Source organism: Stenella coeruleoalba (genome assembly GCF_951394435.1).
Source record: "Stenella coeruleoalba genome assembly, chromosome: 2".
In the NCBI taxonomy this organism is placed as follows: domain Eukaryota; kingdom Metazoa; phylum Chordata; class Mammalia; order Artiodactyla; family Delphinidae; genus Stenella; species Stenella coeruleoalba.
In genome coordinates, this window is record NC_137147.1 from 162,228,008 (window position 1) to 162,255,787 (window position 27,780).

Below are 27,780 nucleotides of genomic sequence, written 5' to 3' on the forward strand. Positions count from 1 at the left end.
CTCTCCTTTTTTCCAAGTACCTATCAGAAGTTCCATAAAATCTAAAATTATTTCACCATTAATTTAATTACTTTCTTACAGTAAGAAACATGAGGGTCAAATTCTAACGATGACTACAGCACTGACATATATAACACGGCACTCACAATCTCAACGGTAGCAGGTTTTATTCCTCTGATGAATGTAATTCCCCGGTAACTGTAAACAAACGCAGAGTTGGACTTACCCGTTCCATAGCTGCATTATGATATGGGAGCTCCTCTTCGCTGCAGAGGAAAAACAGTGGATGTGAAATAGTTGAAACCAGAGCAAACTTTTAAAACATTATAAACCTGTAGGTAAACATGATGTACAACCATTTATTTATCATCTCAAGAGCTACGTAAGCTTCCACTCCACCGAATTTAACATAAAACAATGAGCTATTCTGTAACCACGTCCCCTGTCTTCAAATCTCTAGACACACTCTGTCCAATCCAGTCATCTACTGTCACAGGTGGCTGTTTAATTTTAAATGTAAATGTAAATGAAATAAAATTAAAATTTCAGTTATAAGCCTCATTAGCCATGGTTCAGCTACCATACTGAACAATGCAGATACAGTGAGAACACTTGCACCACTGCAGAAAGTTCTACTGGACAACACTGCTCTAGTCCAGGAGTCAACAACCTTTTCCTGCAAAGGTAAATGTTGAATTGTAAATATTTTAGGCTTTGTGGGCCCCACAGTGTTTTTCATAATACTCAACTTTGATGTCGTACTGTGAAAGCAGATACTGACAGCATGTAAATAGAGTGTGGTTTTGTTCCCATGAAACGTTTACAAAAATAGGTGGTGAGCTGGATTTGGCCTATAGGCCATAGTTTGCCAACCTCTACCCTAGACCATCACCTCCACTTTCTGTCTTCAACTACAGCCTGTAACAAATGATTGTTCAAAAAAATTAGTATAAGGAAATAAAACTGCCTCCCATGGATTTATGAATTAAAAAGAAAACTTCAATTTTTATTCTGTAAATAAGGAAAGCTTCATTTGTCGAAACTTCAATGGGAATAATTTTTAAAAATGTAAATATAATAAAAGATCAAATCCATTTCTCTGATACAGTAATTTTGTGATACCACCTGCAATATAAAACATTCTGAGACTCTTGAATTAATTGTCAGTAATATGAAAACCATGTACTATCTGTAAACAGTGCTATGTACTCTGAGTTGCTCTATCAGTAGTACTGATGTTTTGACAAGAACTATCCATATTCTTCCCTTAGTTTCTATTGACACCAGATAATAACACTTTTAAGAGTACAATATGTTAGTATTCAAGAGTCCAACGTTTTCAAAAGCACTCTTTTGCTACTCTGGAGAGTCCTTAGGTGAAGCGTGAAGCTACAGCAATGAAACTGACCAAAAGGTGTAAGAGCCAAAAGAGATCTCAGAGAGATAGTCCAACTCCCTCATTTCACAGATAAGAAAACTAACATTTTCACTCAGACACCATCACTCATCCTCGTACAGACATGTTCAGCACTATCTAACCCAGTGGGTTCAAACTTAGATAAGTATCTATCTTCAGATTGTGCAAGAGTATATGAAAAACAGGCTAAGAAACCAATTCTCAAGAAAAAGAATATGAGGATTAAATATAAGTTGTTTTTTTTTTTGAAGTGCCTACTCACCTTTTTTTTTTTTAAATAGCTTTTGTTAGGCTCTTAGTCTAACTTTCCCTGCTGATTTGTAATCCTGATTACTAGTAATGCATGAATTACCAGTGATGCATGAATGGCACCCATCCATTCTTCATTTACTGGCAGAAGAAGGCCTGTCAACACTACTGGAATGTACTTGCTAGGTGATGAGGTCAGCAAGGACATCTTGAAAGAATAAGAACATCTGGCAACCTCTGTGTGCACCAACAATGGTATTTCTGGGGTGAGTGGGTTGGGCTGCTCTGGGCAAGAGCAACCTTCTGTGCAGCTGATTTGAGCAGATCCTGACCTAACACTGAACACTGAACATTCCTAACTGCACATGAAGTGCCAACTCTGGCTGCCACCAGAGGACAAGCTCTTCAGTGTCCTCCTATTCACTAAACAAGACTAACAGACCTAACTGTGCCTGTTCTCAACACTGAATCAGAACCAAGTTCTGCACACGTCTGTGGAGTGGTGCGAATCATCTGCTCAGGCTACATGGTCTGTGCCAGGCAGGTCCTACCCCCGCCTCTGGCAACCACCAGTATGTCCCCAATATGTATGAGTTTGGGTTTTCCTTTTTTTACATTTCACACATAAGTGACATCACACAGCATTTGTCTTTCCCTGACTTATTTCACTTAGTATAATGCCTTTAAGGTCCACCCATATTGTTACTAATGGCAGAATTTCCTTCTTTTTTATGGCTGAATAATATTCCCCTGAATATATTCACCACATATCCATTCATCCGTTGATGGGTGCTCAGGTTGTTTCATGTCTTGGCTACTGCGAATAATGCTGCAATGAACATGGTGGGTACAGATACCTTTTTGAGTTAGTGCTTTCATTTCCTTCAGATACATACCCAGAAGTGAAACTGCTAGATCAGACAGTAGTTCTATTTTTGATTTTTTGAGGAACCTCCATACTATTTTCCATAGTGGCTATACCAATTTACGTTCCCACCAACAGTGTACAAGGGTCCCCTTTTCTCCACATCCTTGCAAAACTTGTTATTTCTTGTCTTTTTGATGATATTCATTCTAACGGGAACAAGGTGATATCTCACTGTGGTTTTGATTTGCATTTGCCTGATGATTAGTGATGCTGAACACATTTTCATGTACCTGTTGGCCATCTTCTTTAGAAAAATACCTATTCAGATCCTCTGCCCATTTTTTTATTGGATTGTTTGGAGGGTTTGTTTGGCTAGAGTTGTATAAGTTCTTTGTATATTCTGGATATTAGTCCCTTATCACAGTGGTCCCCAACCTTTTTGGCACCAGGTACTGGTTTCGTCGAAGACAATTTTTCACGGACGGTGGTGGGGGGATTGGTTCAGGTGGTAACGTGAGCGATGGGGAGCAGCAGATGAAGCTTTGCTCACTCGCCTGCCACTCACCTCCTGCTGGTGGCCCGGTTACTAACAGGCCACAGACTGGTACCAGTCCACAGACTGGGGGTTGGCGACCCCTGCCTTATCAGATATATGATTTGCAAATCTTTTCTCCCATTCAGTAGGCTGCCTTTCATTTTCTTCATGGTTTCCTTTGCTATGCAGAAACTTTTTAGCTTGATATAGCCCCACTTGTTGTTTGTTTGTGTTTGTTTTTACTTTTGTTGGCTTTGCTTTTGGTGTCAAATCCAAAAAATCATCACCAAGACCAATGACAAGGAGGTTACCACCTACTTTTTCTTCTAGGAGTTTCATGGTTTCAGGTCTTATGTTCAAGTCTTTAATCCATTTTGAGTTGATTTTTGGGTATTGTATAACATAGTGGTCCAATTTCATTCTTTTGCATGTAGCTGTCCAGTTTTCCCAACACCATTTACTGAAGAGACTGTCCTTTCCTCTTTGTATATTCTTGGTTCCTTTGTTATAAATTAATTGACCACATATGCACGGACTCTAACAGATCTACGTGTCTGTTTTCATGTCAGTACCATACTGTTTTGATTACTGTAACTTGTAATAGAGTTTGAAATCAGGAAGCATGATGTCTCCAACTTTGTTCTTCTTTCTCCAGATTGCTGTGGCTATTCTGGGGCTTCTGTGGTTCCACACAAATTTTATAATTGACTGTTCTATTTCTGGGAAACATGCCACTGGAATTTTGATGAAAACTGCATTAAATCTGTAGGCTGCTTTGGGCAGTATGGACATTTTAACAATATTAATTCTTCCAATCCATGAGCATGGAATACCCTTCCATTTATTTGTGTCTACTTATATTTCATCAATGTCTTACAGTTTTCAGTGTACAGGTCTTTTACCTCCTTGGTTAACTTGAGATTCCTAGGTATTTTATTCTTTTGGATGCAATTGTAAATGAGACTGTTTTCTTAATTTCTTTCTGATAGTTTGTTACCAGGGTATAGACATACAACTGGTTTTTGTATGCTGATTGCATATCCTACAACTTTACTGAATCCGTTTATTAGTTCCAACATTTAGTGGAGTCTTCAGAGACTATATAGACAGACATATCATCTGCAAATGGAGCTGGTTTTACTTCTTTCCTTCCAATTTAGATGTGTTTTATTTCTTTTTCTTGCCTAATTGCTCTGGCTAGGACTTGCAATATTATGTTCAATAAAAGTGGTGAGAGTGGGGACCCTTGTCTTGTTCCTCATCTTAGAGGAAAAGCTTTCAGTTTTTCATCATTGAATATGATGTTAGCTGCAAGCTTGTCATGTAGCCTGTATTATGTTGAGGTACATTCACTCCATACTCATTTTGTTATGAGTTTTTATCCTGAATGGATGTTGAACTTTATAAAGTCTTAAGACCTCATAGATAGAATGCGATCCATTCATGAATTTTCTTGCACTATTGCTCCATTTCTAAAATCTTTCATACAAAATCTGCTATGTGCTCAACACTGATCTCCAAAGAACTTTTCCTCTTCTAGTCTGTGTTGGCATACACTCTTTCACGGCCTTCCAAAGAGAAAACAGGGAACTACGCCTTATCAAGAGCTATACACAATGTATACATACACACGTGAAACACTGTGGCAGCCTCAGGCACCATGGCTGGCATGCTGCAGGAGTGTACTAATGTTGCTGAATGAATGTATGAAGGGAAGGATGAATGCATGCCTGCATTCATGTATGCATCCTTACCGTGACACCTAAATATCCTCCAAGTAGAAGAAAGGGAAGACCAAAATCTGGGTGACTGCAGTGTTCCTTTAGATCAGCAAACTACAGCCCCTGAATGAAATCTGGCCGTCGGCCTGTTTCTGTAAATGAAGTTTTACTGGAACAGCACCATGCTCATTTATATATTGTCTATGGTTGTTTTCAGGCTACCATGGTAGAGTTCAATAGCTGTAAGAAAAACCATATGGTCCACAAAGCCAAAAAGTATTTAATATCTGCCTCTTTACAGAAAATGTTTTCCTACCCCTGCTTTAGAAAACGAAGGTTTGTCGTCTAATGGAAAGAGGCACCTAGAGACTGCTTAAAGAAAACACCAAGCTGATAGCAAGAAGCTACGCCTCGTAGAAATACACAAAGTAAAAACAACAACATAGTCATCACTGGAAACCCAGGGACCTTACCCGGATCTATTTTCTTTTATCTGCTATTAAGCTTAAAAGAATTACTAATTAGAGTGTATGTGCTTGTAATTTCTCAATAGCTCAAATGGAGTATTTCTGTAACTATGAGATAAACTTTCATTTGGAAACATAAAAGTTAACTTGTGAAAATCAGTTATTCAATATACTGACTAAATTTTATTTCTGATTTTGTAGCAAATTTTGCCTAAGTTTAGATTTACTCTAGTCAAAATTATTGGATGGGTAGAAAGAGTTCTCAAGGCCTCGTCATTAAAACAGATATTCTTTAAAAACAAAAACACCATTATTCTGGCTTACAAATATTTATATAGTCACATTAAACTACAGACAATGTGCTAAATTTTATAAATATACACATTTTGATAAGTAGTTGAAAATCTGAAGCTTGGTATTAATTTTATCTTTATTTTTGAAACAATTTCCTTCTAATTCTTCTATTAATAACTTGTGGCCTAAAAGCATTATCTATGATTATCCAAATACCAAGCATTCTTTGTCGAGCAGACTGACAGTGACTATTTTTGAAAAAAGTGTTGAAAGTTCAAATACTGAAAGTTCTCTAAGTTCTTAAATAAGCTCGATTTCTCCATTCTCCAGATACAAGTCCATCACAGGCATGCAGCTAGGGACAGCCACCCATTTCTGCGTACTAAACAAAGACGACCCTGTTCCAGCATCACGCCAGGCTGGTTTGGCAACAGTTTTTATATTTATTGTGAAATCTGCTATAAAACCAAGTTAGTCCTATACTGTATTTGTTAATTACTGTCATCCTTCTCCACATATCATAACAAGTAATTTAAGTTACAAAAACTGTAATTAGGTATGAAGTCAGCAGCCTTCAGAGAAGGCTGCAAAGTTACTTTGTACCATTTTATTGACCTTGACACTTAAAACGCATGTTTATCACAGAACCAATCAGAAATTACAAAGAACTAAGACAGCAGAAAGAAATGCGCTTGATCAAGGTGTGACAGGGAGCAACGTCTAAATGCCTAGGCCAGGTGACTTTATTCAATAGCGCAAAAAAACCCAGCAGCAACCTTGGGAGAAGGTGTCTCACTGAAATGAAGCACTGTAACAAAAATCAATGCCTTTGGTGAAATTCAGTAAAGCCTAACATCACACTAAAATCCATTTCTATGCTTCATTATTTTTGTTTGTGCTGCCTGCTTTAGGATTGCACCATGGAGTTAATACAAAATTTAGGGGGGCAGTATGAGGACTGGTTGGGCTTCGTTTTCAAAGACCGGTGAGCTCACCAGTGGGATCATTTCAAACAGATCCCTCTCCTTAGGCACTCTTCTTTCCCCCTTGAATTTTCTTTCTAGGCATTTCGAAGAGCTTCTTCGATGTTTCTCTTATTAAAACTACAGAGGCAATAGAATGCAGAAGGTCAGAACTCAGGCTCTGCCCTGAGGCTGCCACAGTCAGTTCCCCAATCTTACTGCGAGCGCAACCTGGGCAAGTTGCTTGATCTCTTTGTGCTTCAGTTTCATCTAAAAAAAGACAAAAACAGTACCTATCCCAAAGAAGTTTTGAGAGAAATAATCCATGTTAAGAGCTTAGAACAGTGCCTGGCACACAGTAAGCGCTCAATAAATATTAGCTAATATTATTAAGGTAAATCACTGACTGGCTTTTTTTCCCACTAGAGCCAAATGGACCTCAGCACAGAGGTAAAAAGAAACATGGAGTAACTGAGTGTGATTTTTAGACTGTAGACACAGGCTAGGCTCTTGGGCCAGAACCTAGTTGTTTCAAGCAATGAGAAAAGAGAATTTAGCTAATTCCTAGACCCTCCTGGAATGCACTGATTTTTCATACGTATTTTGTCCTGTATTAGACCATTTTATGATAACATCCTTTGTAGTGGTTCACGCCTATCACAAACACTTGGGGAGGTCAAAATCAGCTGAGTTGTATCCTACCTTCTGAATCAGAATCTGGGATACAACCCAGCTATCTATTTAAACAAACAAACAAACATTTTCCAACTAATTCTAATGTGCAGGAGATTTTGGGACCCACTGATCTTGACAGTGCTAAATGCTCGAAGTGTCCTTCCAAACAGCATTCACATACCTCAGATCTGCACATTAACCCACACAAACGTAAAATCATTTCCTGTCACATTTGTGGCCAAGTTTGATTTACTTAAAAAAAAAAAAAAGCCGAAGTGGGGGTTTCCCTTGGGGACAGTATTTTCATCAGAGTTATACACTGCTCTGTTGGTCTGCTGAAATTCAAAGTCTTCTAATTAGAACTAGGCAGCAGAACATTTCGGATATGCTGATATCATTAGGTAGCATAATTACACCTTACGTTTGTCTAGACCTGTATGTAGTATTCTATCATTTTATTTCTTCAAAGCTTCAAGTACCCCTAAGTATGTAGAGCAATTAATGATTTCTGTTTCACAGATAAGGCGTGAAATAGTTAACTGAAACCAGCAAAGCCAGAAGAAGAGCATACATTCTAACTCCCAGAACTGTTTCTGTTTGCTTGCGTCACCCTGAGAAAAACAAGATACAACAAACTACTTTCTAAATGCAAGAAAACTGAACAGAAAGGAAAAAGAAGGTCTGAGTACTATAAAGTTACTGCTATGAACTCCCTAAGAAATTGTATTCCTCCTTCAAAATTTAATCATGTACCATAACATAAAAATCCCTGGCTTCTTCCTCTTTATAATAAATGAGACTGGGAAAGGATAAATGTGAATAAGTAGTAGGCTAATCACTAAATTGTATGGAACCATACAAACTACAAAGATGCAGAAAAGTCTCCAGCCCATGGGAATCTTACTAAACAAAGCCAGAACCAAACAGGCAAATTCACATCATTTCAGGATGTTTTTAAGAGTCAAAATCACTTTAACTACTTTACTTTATAGTGCTCTAGACCTCTCTCGACTCCTTACATAACATACTCAGGATAAATGGAATTAATTTTCAGAAGCAATAACACGAATACATTTCCCACCATAAGGAAGATAAGTGGCATTTCTTTTCATTGCTCATTTTCAGGCTGCACGATACTAAAGTTCTAACTGCTAATTATTTTTAAAATGCATTTACATAAAATAAAATGTTTTATAATTATTTTTGAAATACAAGTTGTTATTGATTTCCACTTAATTCTGCTAAATTATTAATATAACACATTCATTGCACTTAATGTTCTTACTAAAACACAATGAATATTAAAGATTGTATTCTTAACTATAGTTCAATTTCAATCACACAGGTTAAAAATGCCAGGAATTTAATAAAAAAAGCATGTTGCAGGATCAATCCTGGAATCTTATTCAGAGCAATGCTATTAAAAATAAAGAAAATCAACGAAATAGGAGACCATAGAAACATAATTTTAAAAGTTAGCTTTCAAACTATGCAACTTACTGTAAGAAGCCAAATCTATCCGTGACTTTGTAAACAAGGTAATCAGCATCTTCCCAAGGTTCAATCTCTGCACCTTCTCGTCCCTATAATAGGGGACAAAGAAGGGTGTTATTGGGAATATATAAAACTGAATAATTTCTTAAAAAGAGCAAAAAACAAGACTTATTTTTTGCTAAAAATAAGAGCTGGAACTGAGGCATTATCGACCCTAATTAACTTAAAAAAATTTTTCTGGCAATAATCACTATTTCTTTGATACAAACTTTGGAAGACATTAAGCCGTGATCAGACCTGGGTTCCTGTGAGAAACAGACTGGGAAAGAGGGAGCAATGGAGGACAAGAAGCCACTCAAGAATGAACCGCCAGGGCTTCCCTGGTGGTGCAGCGGTTAAGAATCCGCCTACCAATGCAGGAGACATGGGTTCGGGCCCTGGTCCGGGAAGATCCCACATGCTGCATGTGCCACAACTACTGAGCCTGCGCTCTAGAGCCCGCGAGACACAACTGCTAAGCCCACGTGCCACAACTACTTAAGCCCACTCTCCTAGAGCCCGTGCTCCACAGCAAGAAAAGCCACCACAATGAGAAGCCCACGCACCGCAACGAAGAGTAGCCCCCGCTCACCGCAACTAGAGAAAGCCCGCGCGCAGCAATGAAGACCCAACATAGCCAAAAATAAATAAATAAATTTATTTTTTAAAAACAGAATGAACTGCCAAACTTGAAGGTTTTAGAGTGAAAACGTCTTAGAAGAAAGTATGTCTTGCTTTTTCATCCTAACTTCTCAGAAGAGTAGGCTACCTACTTTGCCTCTCTTCCTCTTCGCTCCCAGCTCTACTGGCCCTGATACTATCCTTGCCAAGGTCAAAACCGGCCTCCCACCGTCAGATCCTGTGGACACTACTCTGGCTTCCTCACCGAGTGTACTTTTCCACTGTGCTTGTCAGTGCTGCCCAACCTCATGACACCATCGTCTCTGGTTCTCCTGCCCCTCCCCTACTCTTCTGTGACAGCTTCCTCATGGGCTGCCCCCACCAAGTGTCCGTGTGCCCAGAGCTCCATCCTCAGCCCACTGCCCGTCACACTCCCCTCCTGAGCTGTGAAGCAGCACTGATTAGAGCAGGAGCCCCAGGGCAAGAGCCTGCACTAATCCCTCATGTTTCACACTTAGTACCCGACTGTCTCGTGGATGTTTTATAACTGCCTGTTCATGTGTTTTCTGAGTAGGCCGTGAGCATCTTGAGGGCAGGGACCCCTTGTAACTCACGTTTGTACAGTGAAACCCCAATGCCTAGCATGACACTTGGCCTGGTCACTAAGTGTTAACTGCATGAAAAAAAAAAATGCACGTGAGCATGAACAAACGATGGTTCTATTGGTTTTAAATTAGTTAAGCAGTTAAATAAATTAATTGGGTTTTTCACGGACTACGTTAAAACCTAATCATAATAATGGGAAACGGTGTCTGATGTTCCAAACAACCAACTTAAAAAGAAACCTTGGGAACATGATTGTTCAGTTGAGCTCTGCCTGTATGCCTCCCTGGAAGCAGGGCACAGTCCAGATGGCCTTCTATAATTTCATGTTCCTGTTATTCTCATAAGTAATCAAAAATAACAGATACGAAATTACACCCAAGTGACATAAATATAAAACATGACATTTATAAATCATGGCTACAACTCATTGTAGATCTCAAGAGCTAAGGTAATAATAAGGATATATGTAAATCATCAACAACTGTGATTTTCTAGGGCATCAAAAATGAGATTCCAGGGTTTCCCTGGTGGCACAGTGGTTGAGAGTCCGCCTGCTAATGCAGGGTACACGGGTTCGTGCCCTGGTCCGGGAAGATCCCACATGCCACGGAGCGGCTGGGCCCGTGAGTCATGGCCGCTGAGTCTGGACTTCCAGAGCCTGTGCTCCGCAATGGGAGAGGCCACAACAGTGAGAGGCCCACATATCGCAAAAAAAAAAAAAAAAAAAAAAAGAGATTCCATAATTAACTTAAGGATAAAATGCTAATGGAGATTATACATCATGTATAAATTCAAATTTTCAGATCCATGTTCAATTTTTAACATCACATATCCATTATAAATAAAATGGGTATCCAATTCCATATACTAATATATTAAAATATTTATTGAATACCTAGTATGAGCCAGAACTATTGTAGGTATTTAGGATACAAGAGCAAATCAAACAAAAGAAATTCTTACCCTCGGAGAGTTTACATTCTAGGAGGGAGAGCAGACAACAAAGTATAATATAAAGTATGCTGATACTTTAAATGCTATGGTGAAAAGTAAAGAAGAGAAAGGGGACAGAGAGAGCCAGGGGGTGGAGGGGTGTATTTTTTAAACAGTGTGGTCAGAGAAGATTTCACTAAGAGGTAGCATCTGGGCAAAGAAAAAGAGGAAGCAATAGGGCATGAAGGTATCCAGGATACAAGTGTTCCAGGAAGAAGAAATAGCCAGTGCAAAGGCCCTGAGGCAGGAGCAAGCCTGGAAGAAGTGTTGGAAGAATAACAAGTGACCAGAGTGGCTAAAGCACAGGGAAGGAGGAAGAAAAAATACGGAGATGAAGTCAGAGAAATAAGATGACTTCAACAGTCACGGGAAGTAAACAAAATGCTGCTGTAATTTAAGCTCTCCAAAAAGGAACTCCATTTCTATTTATACTTCTGTAAATAAAAATTACTCAAAGAGTAAATATGAATACTTACTCTGTCATATTTAGCAACTATTTCAGCTCGCTCCTGGGCAAGTTTGATTGCTACATCCTGGTTTGAATCTGTGGAGAGATCAAGTTTCAATGAACTGTTATTTAAAGATTTATAAAGTTAATTAATTATAAAACTAAGATAAAACAAATGAAAATAAAACAGTAAATCAATGCTGCCTAAAATGACAAACCAGCAAAATCGAATAAAGTATCCGTAATTATAACTTTGAAATATCAACATATCTACCATTTCAATATTACAATACCATACTCAAAAGAAAGCAAATTTGTTAACACAGCATTAACTTAGGGGATATGGTAAATCTTATCCCTCAAGAGTTAATTTTGGATCTAGTTTCATAGAAATAAATATTAAAGTAGAAACTGGAACTGAGAGCTCTAAGTTTTCAGATGAAATCCACTTGGGTAGATGATGAGAAGAGCATTCAAGAAGGCTTTTAAAATTTTAGGTAATTTGCTCGCAAAATAAATCAGTGCAAGATAGACTTCAGGAGTTAAAAAAAATATTTCTCTGACATGATGAATATAATCATTTCTTCATTTAGCCTCTCAGGTCTCCCTTATCAACTGCCCCAACGACTATTATAATCTCCAGTTTTTTACCACAATACAACCACAAATAAAGTTTTCTTTCTTATTACCACCAGGTTATCTTTCAAAATCATTAAGTCTGATAACAAGTAAAGGTCAAAACATGAAATAGTGTGGATATGATTACACACCCCAACTACCATAAATAAAAATAAAAGATCAATGACTGTATAAAAGGCACCTCTGATCAAGAAGAAAGACAAGCATTCCAGTGGAAACTGGGCAAAGGTCATATGCAAGAAATTCACAGGAGTAACAACAGCAGTGACAACTCTGTGTTCTGCACAGAGTGACCTGCAGATAATAAGATACTGTCAGCATCCAGATACTGCGGGAAAGCACTTCACATGCCTTATCACACTTAATTCTCACAATGGCACTTTACTGTATTAATTCTATTACACAGATGGAAAAAAAATGAGGTTTAGAGATTTTAACCAACTTGTCTAAGGTCACAAAGCTAGTAAACAGCAAAGACAGATTCAAATCCAGACAGTATTGACTCCACAGTCCATAATTTTAACCACTACTTTATAAAAAAGATCACTAAAGACACGAAAAAGGATGTCCAGTTAAAGATGGCAGATGGAACACACACTTTTATATCCATTCCTCCTAAAACCCCACTAAAACGACAATATAGGGATTCTTTAAATCCTTGCCCTCGGTGGCCCAGCAAATGGAGGTTCCAGAGAAGAGGTGAGGGTGGGGTTAAAAACAGGGAGTTGATTAAAGAAGTCAAGTCCCGAGAGTTGAAGGGATGCGTGTGTGTATGTAAGAGGTTGAGTGAGTGCAGGGAAGAAAACCAAATCCTCACCCTCCAAAGCAGGAAACCATGAGATAATGACTAAATCTGCAGAACAGGAAGCGGCAATATAGGCATGGTATCTAGCGCTTTGCAAGTAAACGGATAATGAACCAGCTGGGAGTGGAGAGTGATTACTTCTTTGGGGTGGGCAGCCCGGAGGGAGGGGTGTGGAAGTCAGCTTATTTTTCAAAATAAGTTTTACAGGCTGCTGAATCTTTACACCAAGTACAGCTCTGATAAAAATAAAAGCTAATTTTAAAAGCCAAGACATGGGGGGAAAAAACTCAAGTCATCAGAAACTAAGGAAATACAAATTTTAAAATACCACTTTGGAGGGGGATGGACCTAGAGTCTGTCATACAGAGTGAAGTAAGTCAGAAAGAGAAAAACAAATACCATACGTTAACTATGGAATCTAAAAAAAAAAAAAAATGTTTCTCATGAACCTAGAGGCAGGACAGGAATAAAGATGCAGACGTAGAGAATGGACTTGAGGACATGGGGAGGAGGAAGGGTAAGCTGGGACGAAGTGAGAGAGTGGCATGGACATAGATACACTACCAAATGTAAAATAGATAGCTAGTGGGAAGCAGCTGCATAGCACACGGAGATCAGCTCGGTGCTTTGTGACCACCTAGACAGGTGGGATAGGGAGGGTGGGAGGGAGACGCAAGAGAGAGGGTATATGGGGATATATGTATGCATATAGCTGATTCACTTTGTTATACAGCAGAAACTAACAGAACATTGTAAAGCAATTATACTCCAATAAAGATGTAAAAAATAAATAAAATAAAATAAAGGGACTTCCCTGGTGGCACAGTGGTTAAGAATCCACCTGCGAATGCAGGGGACATGGTTTTGATCGCTGGTCCAGGAAGATCCCACATGCTGTGGAGCAACTAAGCCCATGCACCACAACTACTGAGCCCGTGTGCCACAACTAATGAAGCCCGTGTACCTAAAGTCCATGCTCCACAACAAGAGTAGCCACCGCAATGAGAAGCCCACGCACCACAACGAAGAGTAGCCCCCTCGCCGCAACTAGAGAAAGCCCGCACGCAGCGACGAAGACCCAACACAGCTAAAAATAAAAATAAATAAATAAAATACCACTTTGCACCTATCTCACACTGACCAAGAAATGCACTGGTATTACTCAGTCTTGATATAGTGTGGGGAAATCTGCCATTACTTATGCTGTGGGTAGACTTACAAATGTATAAAATCTTTCTGGAAAGCAACTTGATAATATGTATCAAAAATCTTAAAAACAGGGCCTTCCCTGGTTGGCACAGTGGTTAAGTCTCTGCACTCCCAATGTAGGGGGCCCAGGTTCAATCTCTGGTCAGGGAACTAGATCCCACATGCATGCCGCAACTAAGGAGCCAGCGAGCTGCGACTAAAGAGCCCACGAGCTGCAACTAAGGAGCCTGCCTGCCGCAACTTAAGACCCGGCACAACCAAATAAATAAATAAATATTAAAAAGAAAAAAACCTTAATAGGTAGAGACTATAGTCCAATAAATACCCACATAATAGCAAAGTGCTGTCTATATGTTAAATAGTATTAAGGACAAAAGACAAGAAAAGTTTTCTAAAGTAAAGAAAACAATAAAAATTTTTTAAAATCTTAAAACAGGCATCTCCTTTACCCAATAATTCCACCTCTAGGAATTTATGATAATGAGATAATCAAATAAGCACAAGGTTGTTTATAATAGTAAAAATAGCAGAATGGAATATGTGAATTTCTTAAAGCTTATTTGGGAAAAAAATGTTTCTGCCACTGCTTTTCTCAGACTACAAAGTGTCAATATACTATCCTTTGAGGGAAATGTGAATAAATAACAAATGGTTCAATAAAATAACAAAAATACAGGTTAGTTGTTCAGATTTTCACAGTTAACTTATACAATCAGAAGTCTGGGATACTCAACTCAATTATACACATATTTATTATCCTATTTTAGACGTATGAGCCTTCATCAATTCCTTTTTCCCTCTCCTGTTACCCAGCTTTAACACATTACATTTCTACAAAAGGGTAGGGAAAGCAAATTAACAGAAATTAAACTCAAACTAGGAAACTTGGCTACTTAGTAAATTCTATTTCCATTACCAGAACAGCTAAGCATGAATTTCTATGGTGATTAGGCCAAATCCAATAAATGAGTGCTTTCTTTGAAGTATTTTATACTAGTCCTTTATTCCTGCTACTAGTCCTAGGAGTCTCAACTATATTTCCAACTTAACAATGAAAAGTTTAAAAGTGTAAAGGCAAGAACTGGAAACAGTATAGAGTTCGGAAGTGAAGATGCAAAGTATCCCAAGAAAACATCATTGTGGCAAACTGTAAGCTACAACGCTTTACATGGGTCGCCTCCAATCTAGAGATTTCCAGAAAGGAGACCTAGCCAAGTAATAGGGGTTGTACTGGAATTGGATGAAACTGTACCTAATTTTATGGGAATAAAATGATTAACATGATTAGAATAGTTGACTCCAAATCAAGTCAGTACTAATCTTTACATTCCTTTAGAAAGTTCTTATCCTTGTATTTCCTGATGCGGAGAAAATTTTGTAATGTTAATGAATGTAAAAGAGAACAGAGTTAAGGTCAAACTAATTTTATAAAATATAGCCAAACCTGCTTCTTTGAAGAGACTAAATAGAAATGCCAATCTTTCCCAACACCAAGTTTAGAGACATTGTTTACTAATCCGCGTTGTGAAGCAAGCATCTTTCCAGTAAGAAGCAGTGTCCTTATGCAGAATTCACTATAGTTAAATTATATTTCATACTGTCTGATCTACAGTTGAGAAGTTTATTAAGAATTATAGTAGAATACTCCCTTTGGTTTTGTTCTGATTGCTTATTTAGAAATTCCGCTGCAGAACAAAGAGTTTGCCCTATAAACACTGACCACAGAAGGTATCGGCAGCTGTCTGTGTCTATGCAAGTGTGCACTGACTTCCAGGCTGTGTTCCTGGGCACTTGTCATTATCAAACACAGTATTCAAATATCACAGTATTCAAGCCAAATTAAATCAAATTATCTTAATTGACTTTACATCTAATGTAACAATGTTTCAAAGTACAAGAGGCACATTTTAAGTAGTAAGGATAGAAAGGCATTTGGATTAAATACTCAAGTATACAGAAAACATCTCTGGGCACAAACGAACAGAAGAAAATGACAACTAGAGCATTTTAAGAAGACCTCTAATTCCATTTAAACACAAAAACTTTAAAGAATCAAGTATCCACCTGGATTGTAACTTAGTATCACTAAGTTAGCCCCAAATTGTAATGAACAATTCATTCAAAGTTACTAAATTTTAAATTCAATGAAACAAAATTGACAGACCATTTTTCCTAGTATACATTTTGACAGATGAATGTAAATAAATATATATTTCAATTTAAAAAGTACTTTACCCTTTGTTAGATAACCAGTCTGGCTTTGGGAATTAACAACAGCTTCAGTCCTCATAGAGTAAACTTATCTCTTCCAAGATTCCATTACTGCTTTATAGTTTGCAAGCACACCAAGAGTGTTAGGTGGTCCCTCACACATTCTGCAACAAACTGAAACAGAAAAGCGGAAGGCAGCTCTACTTTAAACTATTTGTGAAACAGGCACAAGAAAGAAAAGGTCTGAGATATATTCTAAGGGGGAAAAAAAGACCTTGCTGTGGTTACACGCACTACAGATATTCAAACAAAGATGATGTTTGTTGAGGGTAAAAACATGCCTTTCAGGCTAGATCCCAAGTATGAACCACACCAGCCTACACCCAGCATTCCATCTAGTAACAAACAGGGGCTTTGAATATGCCTTAATCTTGCACTTCAAAATTAGCCACAGTCTTATTACTTTTAATAAAACTTGTCTTGGAGCAATAAAGAAAAGTTGTATTTAAAACATTATACTAAAGCTAAGTAGGAATACTCTTCTCGAGTACATTTTATAACTTAATTTTAATGATACTTTTTAATGTGAAAGCTTCAGCCCCTGTTTCAGACACTAAGCAAATGCATACTAAATTCTGGAGGGTTTTGGAAATATTTAACACACCACACATATACAAGTGAAATAAATGTTTCATGAAACAAAACGCATAGCTTACTGCAGGGTGGCACTGTGAAATGTCCTATTTATTCTTTCCTTCTTCCCTTCACTGTTTCCTTCTTTCTTTTTTTTTTTTTTTTTTAAAGGGTTGGGACCTACAATATGGAAAGTACTTTGCAAAAGTGACAGCCACCTTAGAGGCATGATTATGAACATTAATTACACTTAACTGGACACTAGTGAATTACGTTTACACTCAGCTTAAGCCAGGTGTAACATTCAATACAGGTAAAAGATGTCAGAAGCTTAGAGAGAGGGAAAAAGTTCAAATCATAAACCAAGGAATGAGAATCAGACTGGCATCAAATTTCTTATCAACTAGAAGGTAATGAAGCACTTATTTTCAAAGTTCTGAGAAAAAAAAAATTATCATGAGCTTGGAATTCTATACCAAGCTAAACAACTGATTCGGTATGAGGAAAAAGTAAAAACGTTTACAGATATTACAAGGTGGGGTGAGCTGAAGAATGACTCCCCAAAATATGTCCACATCCTAATCTCTGGAACTTGTGGATGTACCTAATATGGCAAAAGGAATTTGCGGATGTAATTAAGTAAGGATCTTGAGGTGGGAAGGTGACCCTGTATCGTGAAGGTGGGCACAACGCAATCACAGGAATCTTATGAAAGGCAGTCAAGAAGGTCAGAGGAGGAAGTAGGTGTGAGGATGAAGGCAAGAGGCTGGAGTGATGTGAGGAAAGAAGGGGCCATGAGCCAAGGAAAGGAGGCAGCCTCCAGAAGCTCAGAAAGGCAAGGATGCCCATTCTCCCCTAGTGGCTCCAGAAGGAATCAGCCCTGCTGACTTCAGCCCAGTGGAACTGATTTCAGACTTCTGGCCTCCAGCACAGTAAGAGAATCAATCTTGTTGTTTTAAGCCACCAAGTTTGTCATAGTTTGTTACAGCAGCAAGAGGAAACTAATACAATGATTCAGAGTTCACTGCCTAAACAATGTTTCTTTGACAAAGACTCTCTCCTTGTCCAAACTTTTAACCATCTTCTTTACTAGGCCTTGAGTCCTGTTTTGGCCTGCCTAGCCCAGCTGTAGCAAAAATCCTGCTAAGTCAGTTCAGTGAGAGTCCCTCCACCCTTGACATCTCTTTGCTCTTGATATCTGGTCAGATTCCTCATCCCCGACCCTTGATATCTGGTAACACTGGCCTGCCTCTACCAAAAATCCTGTTAAGTTGGTTTAGCAAGAATCCCATCCTTGAAGTCTCCTCTTAGTAATTTTCTATCCACCAAAGCCCTCACTTGACTGACTGACTATAAATCTCTTATTTATAGGGATTTCTTTATTGTTTTAATAAGTGTCAGAAAAATTTTTTAACAGAATCAAAAAAAGGGGTAGACACAGGATCCATGCAATCTCAGGAAGCTAACTGTGTAGTTGCCTAGAGAGTGACCACCCTGCATTAGAATAGGGAATACAAGGTGTCTTCAAGAAGAAAGCGGATTCTAGGCAACATGTAGATCACAGATATTATTAGCGATACAGTGAAAGCTTACATATGAAAGACACCAAAAAGAGGATAAGAAGACTATTAGAAAATTCAGAACAAAGTAGAGAGTGATAAAAGTCATGGTCAAATATGAAGCAATGTACTAAGGGGCATGGCTATGAATTTGATACATATGGGAAAAGTGAATTCATCTGACCTTGACACTTTCAACATTAGGATTATATTTCCTTCCTACATACTTCATCATAATGTTTGAGATTGAAGTAAATTATATTGACTACTGACACTGTGATTATATAAGGATTTTATTGGCTTTTAATGTTCATAATCAACTATACACAAAGCATCTAAAATTGAACTCTGATCTGCACACTTCCACACACCCCACTCCAAACCTAAGTCCCCCCTTCCTAGAAGCAGCCACCGTTATCTCCCAAAACTATTCTCCACACTATACAAGAATCTGCATGTATGTATGCACATACACATATATTTAAATGTCCCTTTTCTATTTAAAAACTAGAACCATTCTATAAATAATTCTAGATCTTACTCTTTTTTGCTTAACAGTACATCTTCGAGCTTATGCATATCAACACCAATAAAGCCTTAGCAACCAGTTCCTGCAGGGAAGAAGTTTAGGCTGTGAGCCCTGGTTTGTGGCATCTGCCAATTTCTATGCTGCGAATATTCCCACTGTGGCAGCCACTTACCAAGGTACCAGTGTGATGTCACCAGACGCATAGTTCAGGCTGGGTCCAATATACCAGTGGATCTACCTCAACCTTTTTCACAGCTGTAAAGTTTCCCAATGCACGAACATAATTTATTCAACTAGTCCTTTCTTAGGAATTCAAACTAGGATAAACTAGAGAGTCAATTTGTAATGAGAGTTAAAGGTGAAACATTATGAGGTAAAGAGCTTAATAGGTTACTGTAACCAAAGGCAAGCTGAAAAAAAAGAGGAAGCAGAAACTACCAGTAAGCTGAGAAAAAGATGCTTCAGAGAGGAAAACGGTACCCAATACGCAGAGCAAAGCAGAGTCACCATCAGAGAGACCTTTTAGCCTAAAAAAAGAAAGAGAGAGTCTAGCCCGCCTCTGAGCTGCTGCTGCGGTTGCTGGCTCTCCTCTCCTGCTCAATGCATGTACACAAAGCAAATGCCTTCTCCTGAAATGATCTGAGTGAATTACCCACGTCTATAATCTGAGTTCTTTAATTCCATCTCAGCTTTCAACCAAAAGAGGCCCTAAGTATCGATGGTGCCTAAACAATGTTTCAGTTATTTGTGATCGCTTTCGTAGAATACTCTGGACTAAGATACACCAATTATAAAGATTCTTCTAATGATAAAATCTTAAAAGGCACCATTGCTAAAAACGTCAGCATTTATTTTGCCATGCTCTAGATCCAAGGCTGAAGGGAACGCTCAGAGGAGAAATAAGCCGAGTTAAACAGATCAACATCAAAACACAACTAAAAACAAAATAAAGGAAGGCACACCAGTCACAAGAGAACCTGAAATACCACTTATTTTAACTAGTTATTCTGTGAGAGATGAAATTCAATACGGACACTTAAAAGTGACGTATACCTACTCTCCCCACAACAAAGTTTATTACTGGGTAGCATCCTGGGAGAGCTTCACATCCTTAGCCAAAAGCTCAACCTGGTGGTCCTGTGAGCACTGATCCCAAATCTCCTGTCCCTTTTACCCTAATCCATGCTCCTGCGCCCTCCAGCACAGTCCCACCTCCACCTCTCACAGCTCAGCTAACTCCACCTTAAACAAGTGTCGTATCAAAAATGTACAACCTCAAAAACCCATTTCTCTCCTTCTTCCTTCCCCCACTCGAGTAGTAATCTCAGAAAAATCATTTGGCTTCCTTCCCTCTGTCCATGTTAACTTGGAAACAACACAACAACAAGACTCTGATCACAGCTGCAATTATAAAAATAGTGTAACTAATCATGATCAAGGAAGGGACAGCCAAAGGCTGAAAGTTAAATACAGGAAAGAACCAATGCCATAAACCCAAAAGTCCTCAGAAATGCCCCACTTTCCACTTCAAAAGAGCCACACAAGCTTCCACGTACATCTTCATACTCCTCTGGTAATAAGCACTGTCTGATACAATAAAAGTGTTCAAACAATAAGCCTAAGTGCTCTTCAATTTTAGCTTTTAACTGTCAGTGTAAATATGATTTATACCTTTCCATTCAAAATATTTCTATTATCTCACTAGTAGCATGATATCAGCATTTTCTATTATATCATGTTTTCATTTTTAAATTTTTCATTCAGTGTGCACAACACATTTCTTCAAACAAATTCTTATATAGAAGCCCAACTTTCAAGCAAGGAGAGTGATGGGGTTGAGGAGAGATAAAGCAAAGTCCTCGTGTTAGCACGTTTGTCATCTACTGCTCAAACGAGTTCTCTTCCAACAGTTTCCCAACTGCCATCGCCACCTCCCTTTCATAGAGTCCTCTCAATTCTCCAGGCCCTTCTCTTGCTTCTACAAATAAAAAGATTAACATTTTATAATTGGTAGGTTGTCTGTATGTTGTTTTGTTTGTAAGCATATATATTTTAAGACCTGTAAGAACAGGACACATCTCCAATATTTTAAACACGGAGCACCCAGCATGAGGTAGATATTTAATATTTCTAAAACTAATAAAATATTTTAAATCATAATTTTAACAACAATTCCAGGGAAGGCTTCTATTACTTGCTTCCTGAATTCTAGAAAGATGAGAAACAAAATAATTTTAAAGTCCTACAATTACTGACAAGGACTCATTATAACAGGATAATTTTTTTCCCTAAAATTTAATCATGACTACAGACCTACTAGAAGATCCACCTTACCAATGCCCATTGCCATAAAGGTAGAATTGGTTACTGGTAGAACTGGCCTTTAGATCTACTGTATTTACCATCTGTTACCCACAACAATTTACTGAATATACTTACTTCCATGTCACTTCTATTAAACTGTAATCTCCATGAACAAAAGACAGTATCTCATTCATCTTGGTATCTCTTATATCCATCACAGTGCCCAGCACACAGTAGTTGCTCACTAAGTATTTCTTTTGAAAAATTACTCAAAATTAGTTACTAATGTGAATTATTCAACCAGGTAAACACAATATATCAACTTATTTTAAAAATTAGATTTATAAGCTGTTTTCCAGATATAGCTTTACTGCAAAAAAAAAAAAAAAGAAAATATATGCTTCTGCTAAAGACTCTTACCTTTTTCATACATTTTATTGTTTTTTTGTAAAGTCTATTTCAAGGTAGCATTTGAAATATTATTAGGACTCAGACATGAGAAGTCACAATCTATTTCTGATGAGCACTTCTGATTATTTGCAAGACCTTCATATTCATTAAGGAATGAATGAATACATTCATGAATAAGTGTATGTAGGTACTATGTGGCTACTGGAAGATGAAAGAAACCAGAGACTTGTTTGTTATGTCTGTGTTCCAACCTCACACTTCCCCTTTTTCCAGCTCCCCAACCTACTCACAGACCATCACTGTCTCACTTCCTTTACTGGAAGCTCCAGCTCACTCAGCTCCGTGTGCCCCCATCATGCTTCAAGCTCACATGGAGGGCCTTCAGCCAGAGAAACACTCCCAACTCCCTCCCACGCTTCCTTCACTCCTCTCTCGGGAGCAGAGGAGTTGGGGATGGGCTTGGCCGAGCTCCTCGCTTTCTCACCCAGCCACCCCATCAGAAGGGCACATCCCTTCTGATATCCTCTCTATGCAGGAAAGCACCTGCCCTGATGGGAGGCCTGGGGTTGCTTGGCTGTGCTAGTCACCCGGTGGGTAAATCTAAGTCAAGAGAGGCTAATAAGCCCTTTCCACTTCAGATCTAACGTGCCCTCCAATCAGCCAAAAGATTTTGCTCTCCATCTGTCAATGTCTCCTGTGTTACTTCTCAAAAAGAAAGAGCATTACTACTGGTTCCCTAGAACTCCCAAAATCAGACTAGTAACTCCAACGTTTATGTGTAAGATGATTCACAGAGAAAAAGGATATGAAGTGATGTAACAATGTTTAAATACCATTACTACTAATGAGAAACATAATTATTACTTGTTGAATGTGAGTTTAATTTCCACATTTGGCAGCAGGGTTGAATGACAAAATTGCCAACAACAGATACCTAGAACCAAGACAAGCATATGAGTCATTTTACTCACTTCAACCTGCCTACAATTGCTGGCAAACTCAAGACTACACCTTAGCAGTTTTTCTAGCAGCATGAGAGCATGATTGTAGTAACAGATGACACAAGACTGGTGTGTGACAACTCCTTGCTTGTGGATACTTTATAACCTGCTTAGTGCAGGTTTAATACGTACCAGACATTTACCATGCATTTACTATGCATAAACTCACATAAACCTCACAGCAACCTACTCCGTCAGCTTTATGACCCTCCCTAGTTTACACACAGGGAGCGTGATGTTCGAAGAGGCGAAGTGATTCAGGTCCTACAGGAAGTAAGTGGCAGAGCAGAGTCTGGCTGTCTGACTTCAAAGCCCTGTTTCTAACCGCCACACTATTTGTTAAAGTATAAGTGAGTGATCTTTTTCTATTTCTTCTCACCTCTGCTAGTCCTTACATTTCTTTTCTTAGAAACAAATCTATTTGTGATTCCTATGAATTTTAACAGTTGTTTTCTGGGTTCCAGTAGCCTTCCAATCTTATCACACTAAATTGTCAATTATTTGTGCAAAATGGAGACCAATGGTGTTGTGTAGAATCCAAGAACCATTTATATAAAATATTCTTTGTGATCATAACCTCCTCTATTACATTTTAAGTGGTGTATCAATACTTTAGGATAGTAACAGGAAATGATCAAGAAACAGGCCAAAAAAATTGACAGGATAATCACCAAATTACTGAAGCTAACTTTACTAAAATACTTTATGGTTTTAGTAGATACTAAATCAAATGTCTTCACGATTAATTTCCATGATTACAGAAAGAATTCTGTTGAATCCACTTCATTTCCTTAACTTTCACAACTCTTTCAGCTCATTCGGAATTGTAAGCATGTAGAGTTTTATTAATTACAAAAAAACTTTGTGTTGAATTCAGCCCAATGGGTATTAATAACAAATGATGCAATTACAGCAAATTCTTGTAGACCAGATATAAGACAAAGAGAATTCACAGACTGCTCACCCTAATAGCAAATAACTAATTCCACAGATAGTTTGGCAAGCCTTATTCTAAACCCAAAGGTAACTTTTCTACTCTTTAAATCAAAAATGCAAATATGCAAAAACCAAATTGTGCCCAAAATGACACATGAAAACAAGAACTAAGTACTACCTATAACAACTGAGTAGTAAACAGGAAGAACTGCATTAATACATAAACAAAAGTATAAGCTATGCAAGTATTTGGTCCCCAAATGGCCCTTAGGTTCAAATTGGAACATAAGGCCATCAAAAGCCAGCAATGTGGGATACAATAAATGTAAGTGCTCATATCACACTGAAGCTGTCATTCATACAATCATTAAAAAGAGAGACAGGGCTTCCCTGGTGGCACAGTGGTTGAGAATCCACCTGCCAACACAGGGGACACGGGTTCGAGCCTTGATCCAGGAAGATCCCACATGCCTTGGAGCAACTAAGCCCGTGTGCCACAACTATCGAGCCTGTGCTCTAGAGCCCGCGAGCCACAGCTACTGAAGCCCGCATACCACAACTACTGAAGCCCACACGCCTAGAGCCTGTGCTCCACAAGAGAAACCACCGCAATGAGAAGCCCTCGCACTGCAACAAAGAGCAGCCCCCGCTCGCCGCAACCAGAGAAAGCCGCACACAGCAACGAAGGCCCAACACAGCCAATAAATAAATAAATCTATTTTTTTTAAAAAAAGAGACAGAGCTCTAAACTCTGACACAACACCACGTAACTCTCACAACATACAACACACTTCACCTAACAAATCCTAGCAACGTGATCTATACATATTACACAACAAACATCAAAACTGCTATACATACAGGGGTAGTCATTGATCAGGAGTCTAGATGCATTAAGTACCAACAAAGAGCCAGGCTCATAAGTAATAGCTAGCACTTATTCTGCACAATCTAAAAGTCTTATGTATATTATTTCATTTAATGTCTTCACATCTAAACTACGAGGTAGGTATCATTATCATTCATTTAAGAGACAAGAAAATTGTTAGGTTAATGAACTTGCAAGGATCACACAGCTTTGAAGTTGGAGAATTGGCATTCAGACCAAGACAATAAGGCTTCAGAGCGCTCTTAATCACTCCACATGGTCTTTGAATAAATAAAATAGCAAGCAAATGAACAAAGGTTTATCAAGAGGATTTGTCAACAGGTATCATCAAAATAGCATTAAACAAGGGCAAGAGGCCAAGGAAATACCCTACAGTCAATAGGAAGCCAATGTGTTTCTGAAGAGAAAAGAGGCCAGAAAAGCTGTGGAGAAAATGAAGATCACTCAGGAAGGAAGAACAGTTTATCCTGCCTGTTACCAATGCACACTTGTTTGCTGAGCTTTTAATACCTATTAAACCTGTGCTAGGTGTACAGAAAACCTCATTTAATATTCAAACAACCCTATTATCATTTACATTTTGCAGATGACAAAAATGAAACGTAGAGGTCAAGCAACTTGTCCAAGGCTAAATTATCATCAGAGCTCAACTCAAACCCACATCTGAAAGGCTCCAAAGTCTGTGTCCACCTGCCCATTATGCCAGAGAGAGAGAGAGAGAGAGAGAGAGAGAAAATGTGTGTGTGTGTGTGTGTGTGTGTGTGTGTGTGTGTGTGTGGTGTGTCTAAACTAATAAGGTCTACACTACCTAGAAACTGGTGCACAGTCACCAGGAAGTGGGTTAGTTGACTCCAGTGTGCTCGAAACTACTGTTCTTGTGTTTCCACAGTGAATATCCTACTCCAATAAAAAGAAAAGTCTTCCTAGATCTGAAAATGATTACTTTCCAAAGTTACTTATTCCTGTACACTTTTAGATACCCAAGCTTCCAAGGTTTCACTTCACTGATTCCATAAAGCTGCCATAGAGTTTTAAGGATATAAAATGCATTTTCACAGTATCTGATTATTATAAACAAGGAAGCAAGTTTTTCTAAAGTTTAAATTGAGGCAGCTAACTATTGTTTTCATATACAACTAGATACAATTATACAATTAAGCTTTTTTTTTTTTTTTTTTTTTTTAATGCTTTACTAGTTACCAACTGCCAGACCCTGGGCAGGAAACAAGGAAGCAGGGGCTCCACACCAGTCGCATCTTACATGGTTTTTCGTTCATACCGTCTACTCACTATAATCCAGTCCTACACTTTTTTTCTTTTTTACAAACCCTTTCAACCACGTCTTTATTTTTTTCTATATACAACACATGATGTTCTTCAGAGTAAAGATTCATTAGCTCTAAAGTATACCAAACTTTAAAAAATAATATTCCCAACACATCTCCTACTGGCATTTGGTAGTATATAAACATTGTACAAAGATTTCAGTATTTCCCTGACAAAGACACCTTAATAAAACAAAATAGACATTGTTCACCAAAGCTAAAGGAATGGGCAGTGAAGTTCTCACATCATTGTTTCAATGGTGGCACAGATGCTTCACAAAACATCCACTTACTAAAAGCATTCTATCAATCCAATCTGAATATCATCTTGGAACATAAATGTGCATAATTTAAAGAAAGATCAAACACCTTCACAAATTCTTAACTCTTGACTTATACAAGTACCAAAATATAAGTAAAAGCATTTTCAAGCTGAGTTAGAGAAACATCAGCACAGTAGTACACTAATATTACCCTATCTTCAATAAATAACCATCTAGGACCAAGAAACAAATCTTCTTCATTTTTGGCATTTTGTTGGCTACCAGCAGAGTAGGTAATAAAGTTTCCTTAGCTTTACCCTTGGACAAAATTTGAAAAATTGGGAAAGTAGGCACAGTGTATGTAGCCATGTGTTTATTCAGCAGCGTTGATGGAGGGCCAGCCAGGTGCCCAGGACCATGGCGCAGAGCGAGCCGCTCGGGGAGCCTGGCAAGCAGCGGGGGACTCATGCCACATGGCGACAAAGGCTGCAGGAGAAGGACACGCCATGCGCTGTGAGAGCAAAACAGAGAGAGCAATCGAGGCTGGCTGAGTGAGTCGAGGAAGGCCTGAAAGAGGAGGGGATCGTTCCTGTGACAGCTCAGCTGGACTGAACAATGCAAAATATTTCCCTGGTCTTGAAACTCTGCCTACATTGTACACCTTGCCCTCGGTTCTTCTTCTTCCTCCCTTGCTACTTTTTCTCAGTATTTTGTGTTAATTCCTTCCCTTCTGTCTACTCTTCGAAGACAAGGTTCCTCAGGATTTGCTGTCTAGGATTTGCCCCAGCTCATCCTTGGCATTCGTCAGTTTTTAACATTTCAGTTTCAATACTGGAGCAAGTTATCCTAAAGGCCACGGCATATAACTACCAGCAGGTCCCTGAGGTGTGAGTGTGAACCAGCCCGTGTGTGAGTGAGAGAGCTGGTCACCTGCCGCAGAGGGAGCCCCACTGCCTGGCCGGCGCCTGTCCCTATGCACTGTCACCAACGCACCAAATCAAATGGGGCGGGGGGAGGGGGGTGAAGAAAAACTGAGCAAAACAAAAAATTGAATGGCTTCAAAAAGAAAACAACCTGGCAATATTTTGGAAGTACTTCTGAATTGAGGGGCCTGCTACAGTAACACAGCATGAGCCCCTCTAGAGGTGACCCACAGAGGTCTTAACTGATGGATCTCACCAGAAGTGTGCCAGCGGAAGCCTACAGTTATCCCAACACCAAGCACCAAATCATCAACAAACAAACAAACAAAAACACCATGAACAGAAAAAAAGACTGAAATGAAATGCACCAAAATGGTAACATTTTAACCTCTGAAAGGAAGAAATATGAGTAATTTTATTTTTTTCTTTGCACTTTTGTATTTTTTGAATGGTCAATAATAGGCATATACTACTTTTATTATAAAATATGCTTTTATAAAAAATATAATATTTATATATGTTAGAAAAAAATTTTTTTTAATTTTCCAAACACATTTTAAGTTTTTTAATAAAAGAGTATGCTGACTAGAAAAGACTTGCTCCTCAGTCTTTTTTATGAGGTTTTAGATGAAAAGCTATGAAACAGTTTTTGAAGAGAGTCATCTACAGTCATCAAAATGACTCTGCTGTATCTCTATGGATACCTAAAAATTCCATTTGAAATATCTAATAATCAGTCATGTAAGTGAATGAA

The 27,780-nt window shown here is 38.5% G+C and overlaps 1 protein-coding gene across 7 annotated transcripts in view; it reads right to left on the reverse strand.

The window, feature by feature from the left end:
- Nucleotides 1-27,780, reverse strand: part of USP6NL (USP6 N-terminal like) — a 188,931-nt gene that overhangs the window by 96,306 nt on the left and 64,845 nt on the right. For 5 of the 7 annotated variants that reach the window (XM_079912062.1, XM_079912061.1, XM_079912060.1 and 2 more), the window contains exons 3-6: nt 16,278-16,427; nt 11,418-11,485; nt 8,689-8,771; nt 227-266 (exon numbers count right to left, since the gene is read on the reverse strand). In XM_079912062.1, the coding sequence (XP_079768188.1) occupies nt 227-266; nt 8,689-8,771; nt 11,418-11,485; nt 16,278-16,332 (246 nt within the window). In that variant the 5' untranslated portion in view covers nt 16,333-16,427. The remainder of the gene's footprint in view (nt 1-226; nt 267-8,688; nt 8,772-11,417; nt 11,486-16,277; nt 16,428-27,780) is intronic. The other 2 variants (XM_079912064.1, XM_079912065.1) reach the window with 1 other exon arrangement.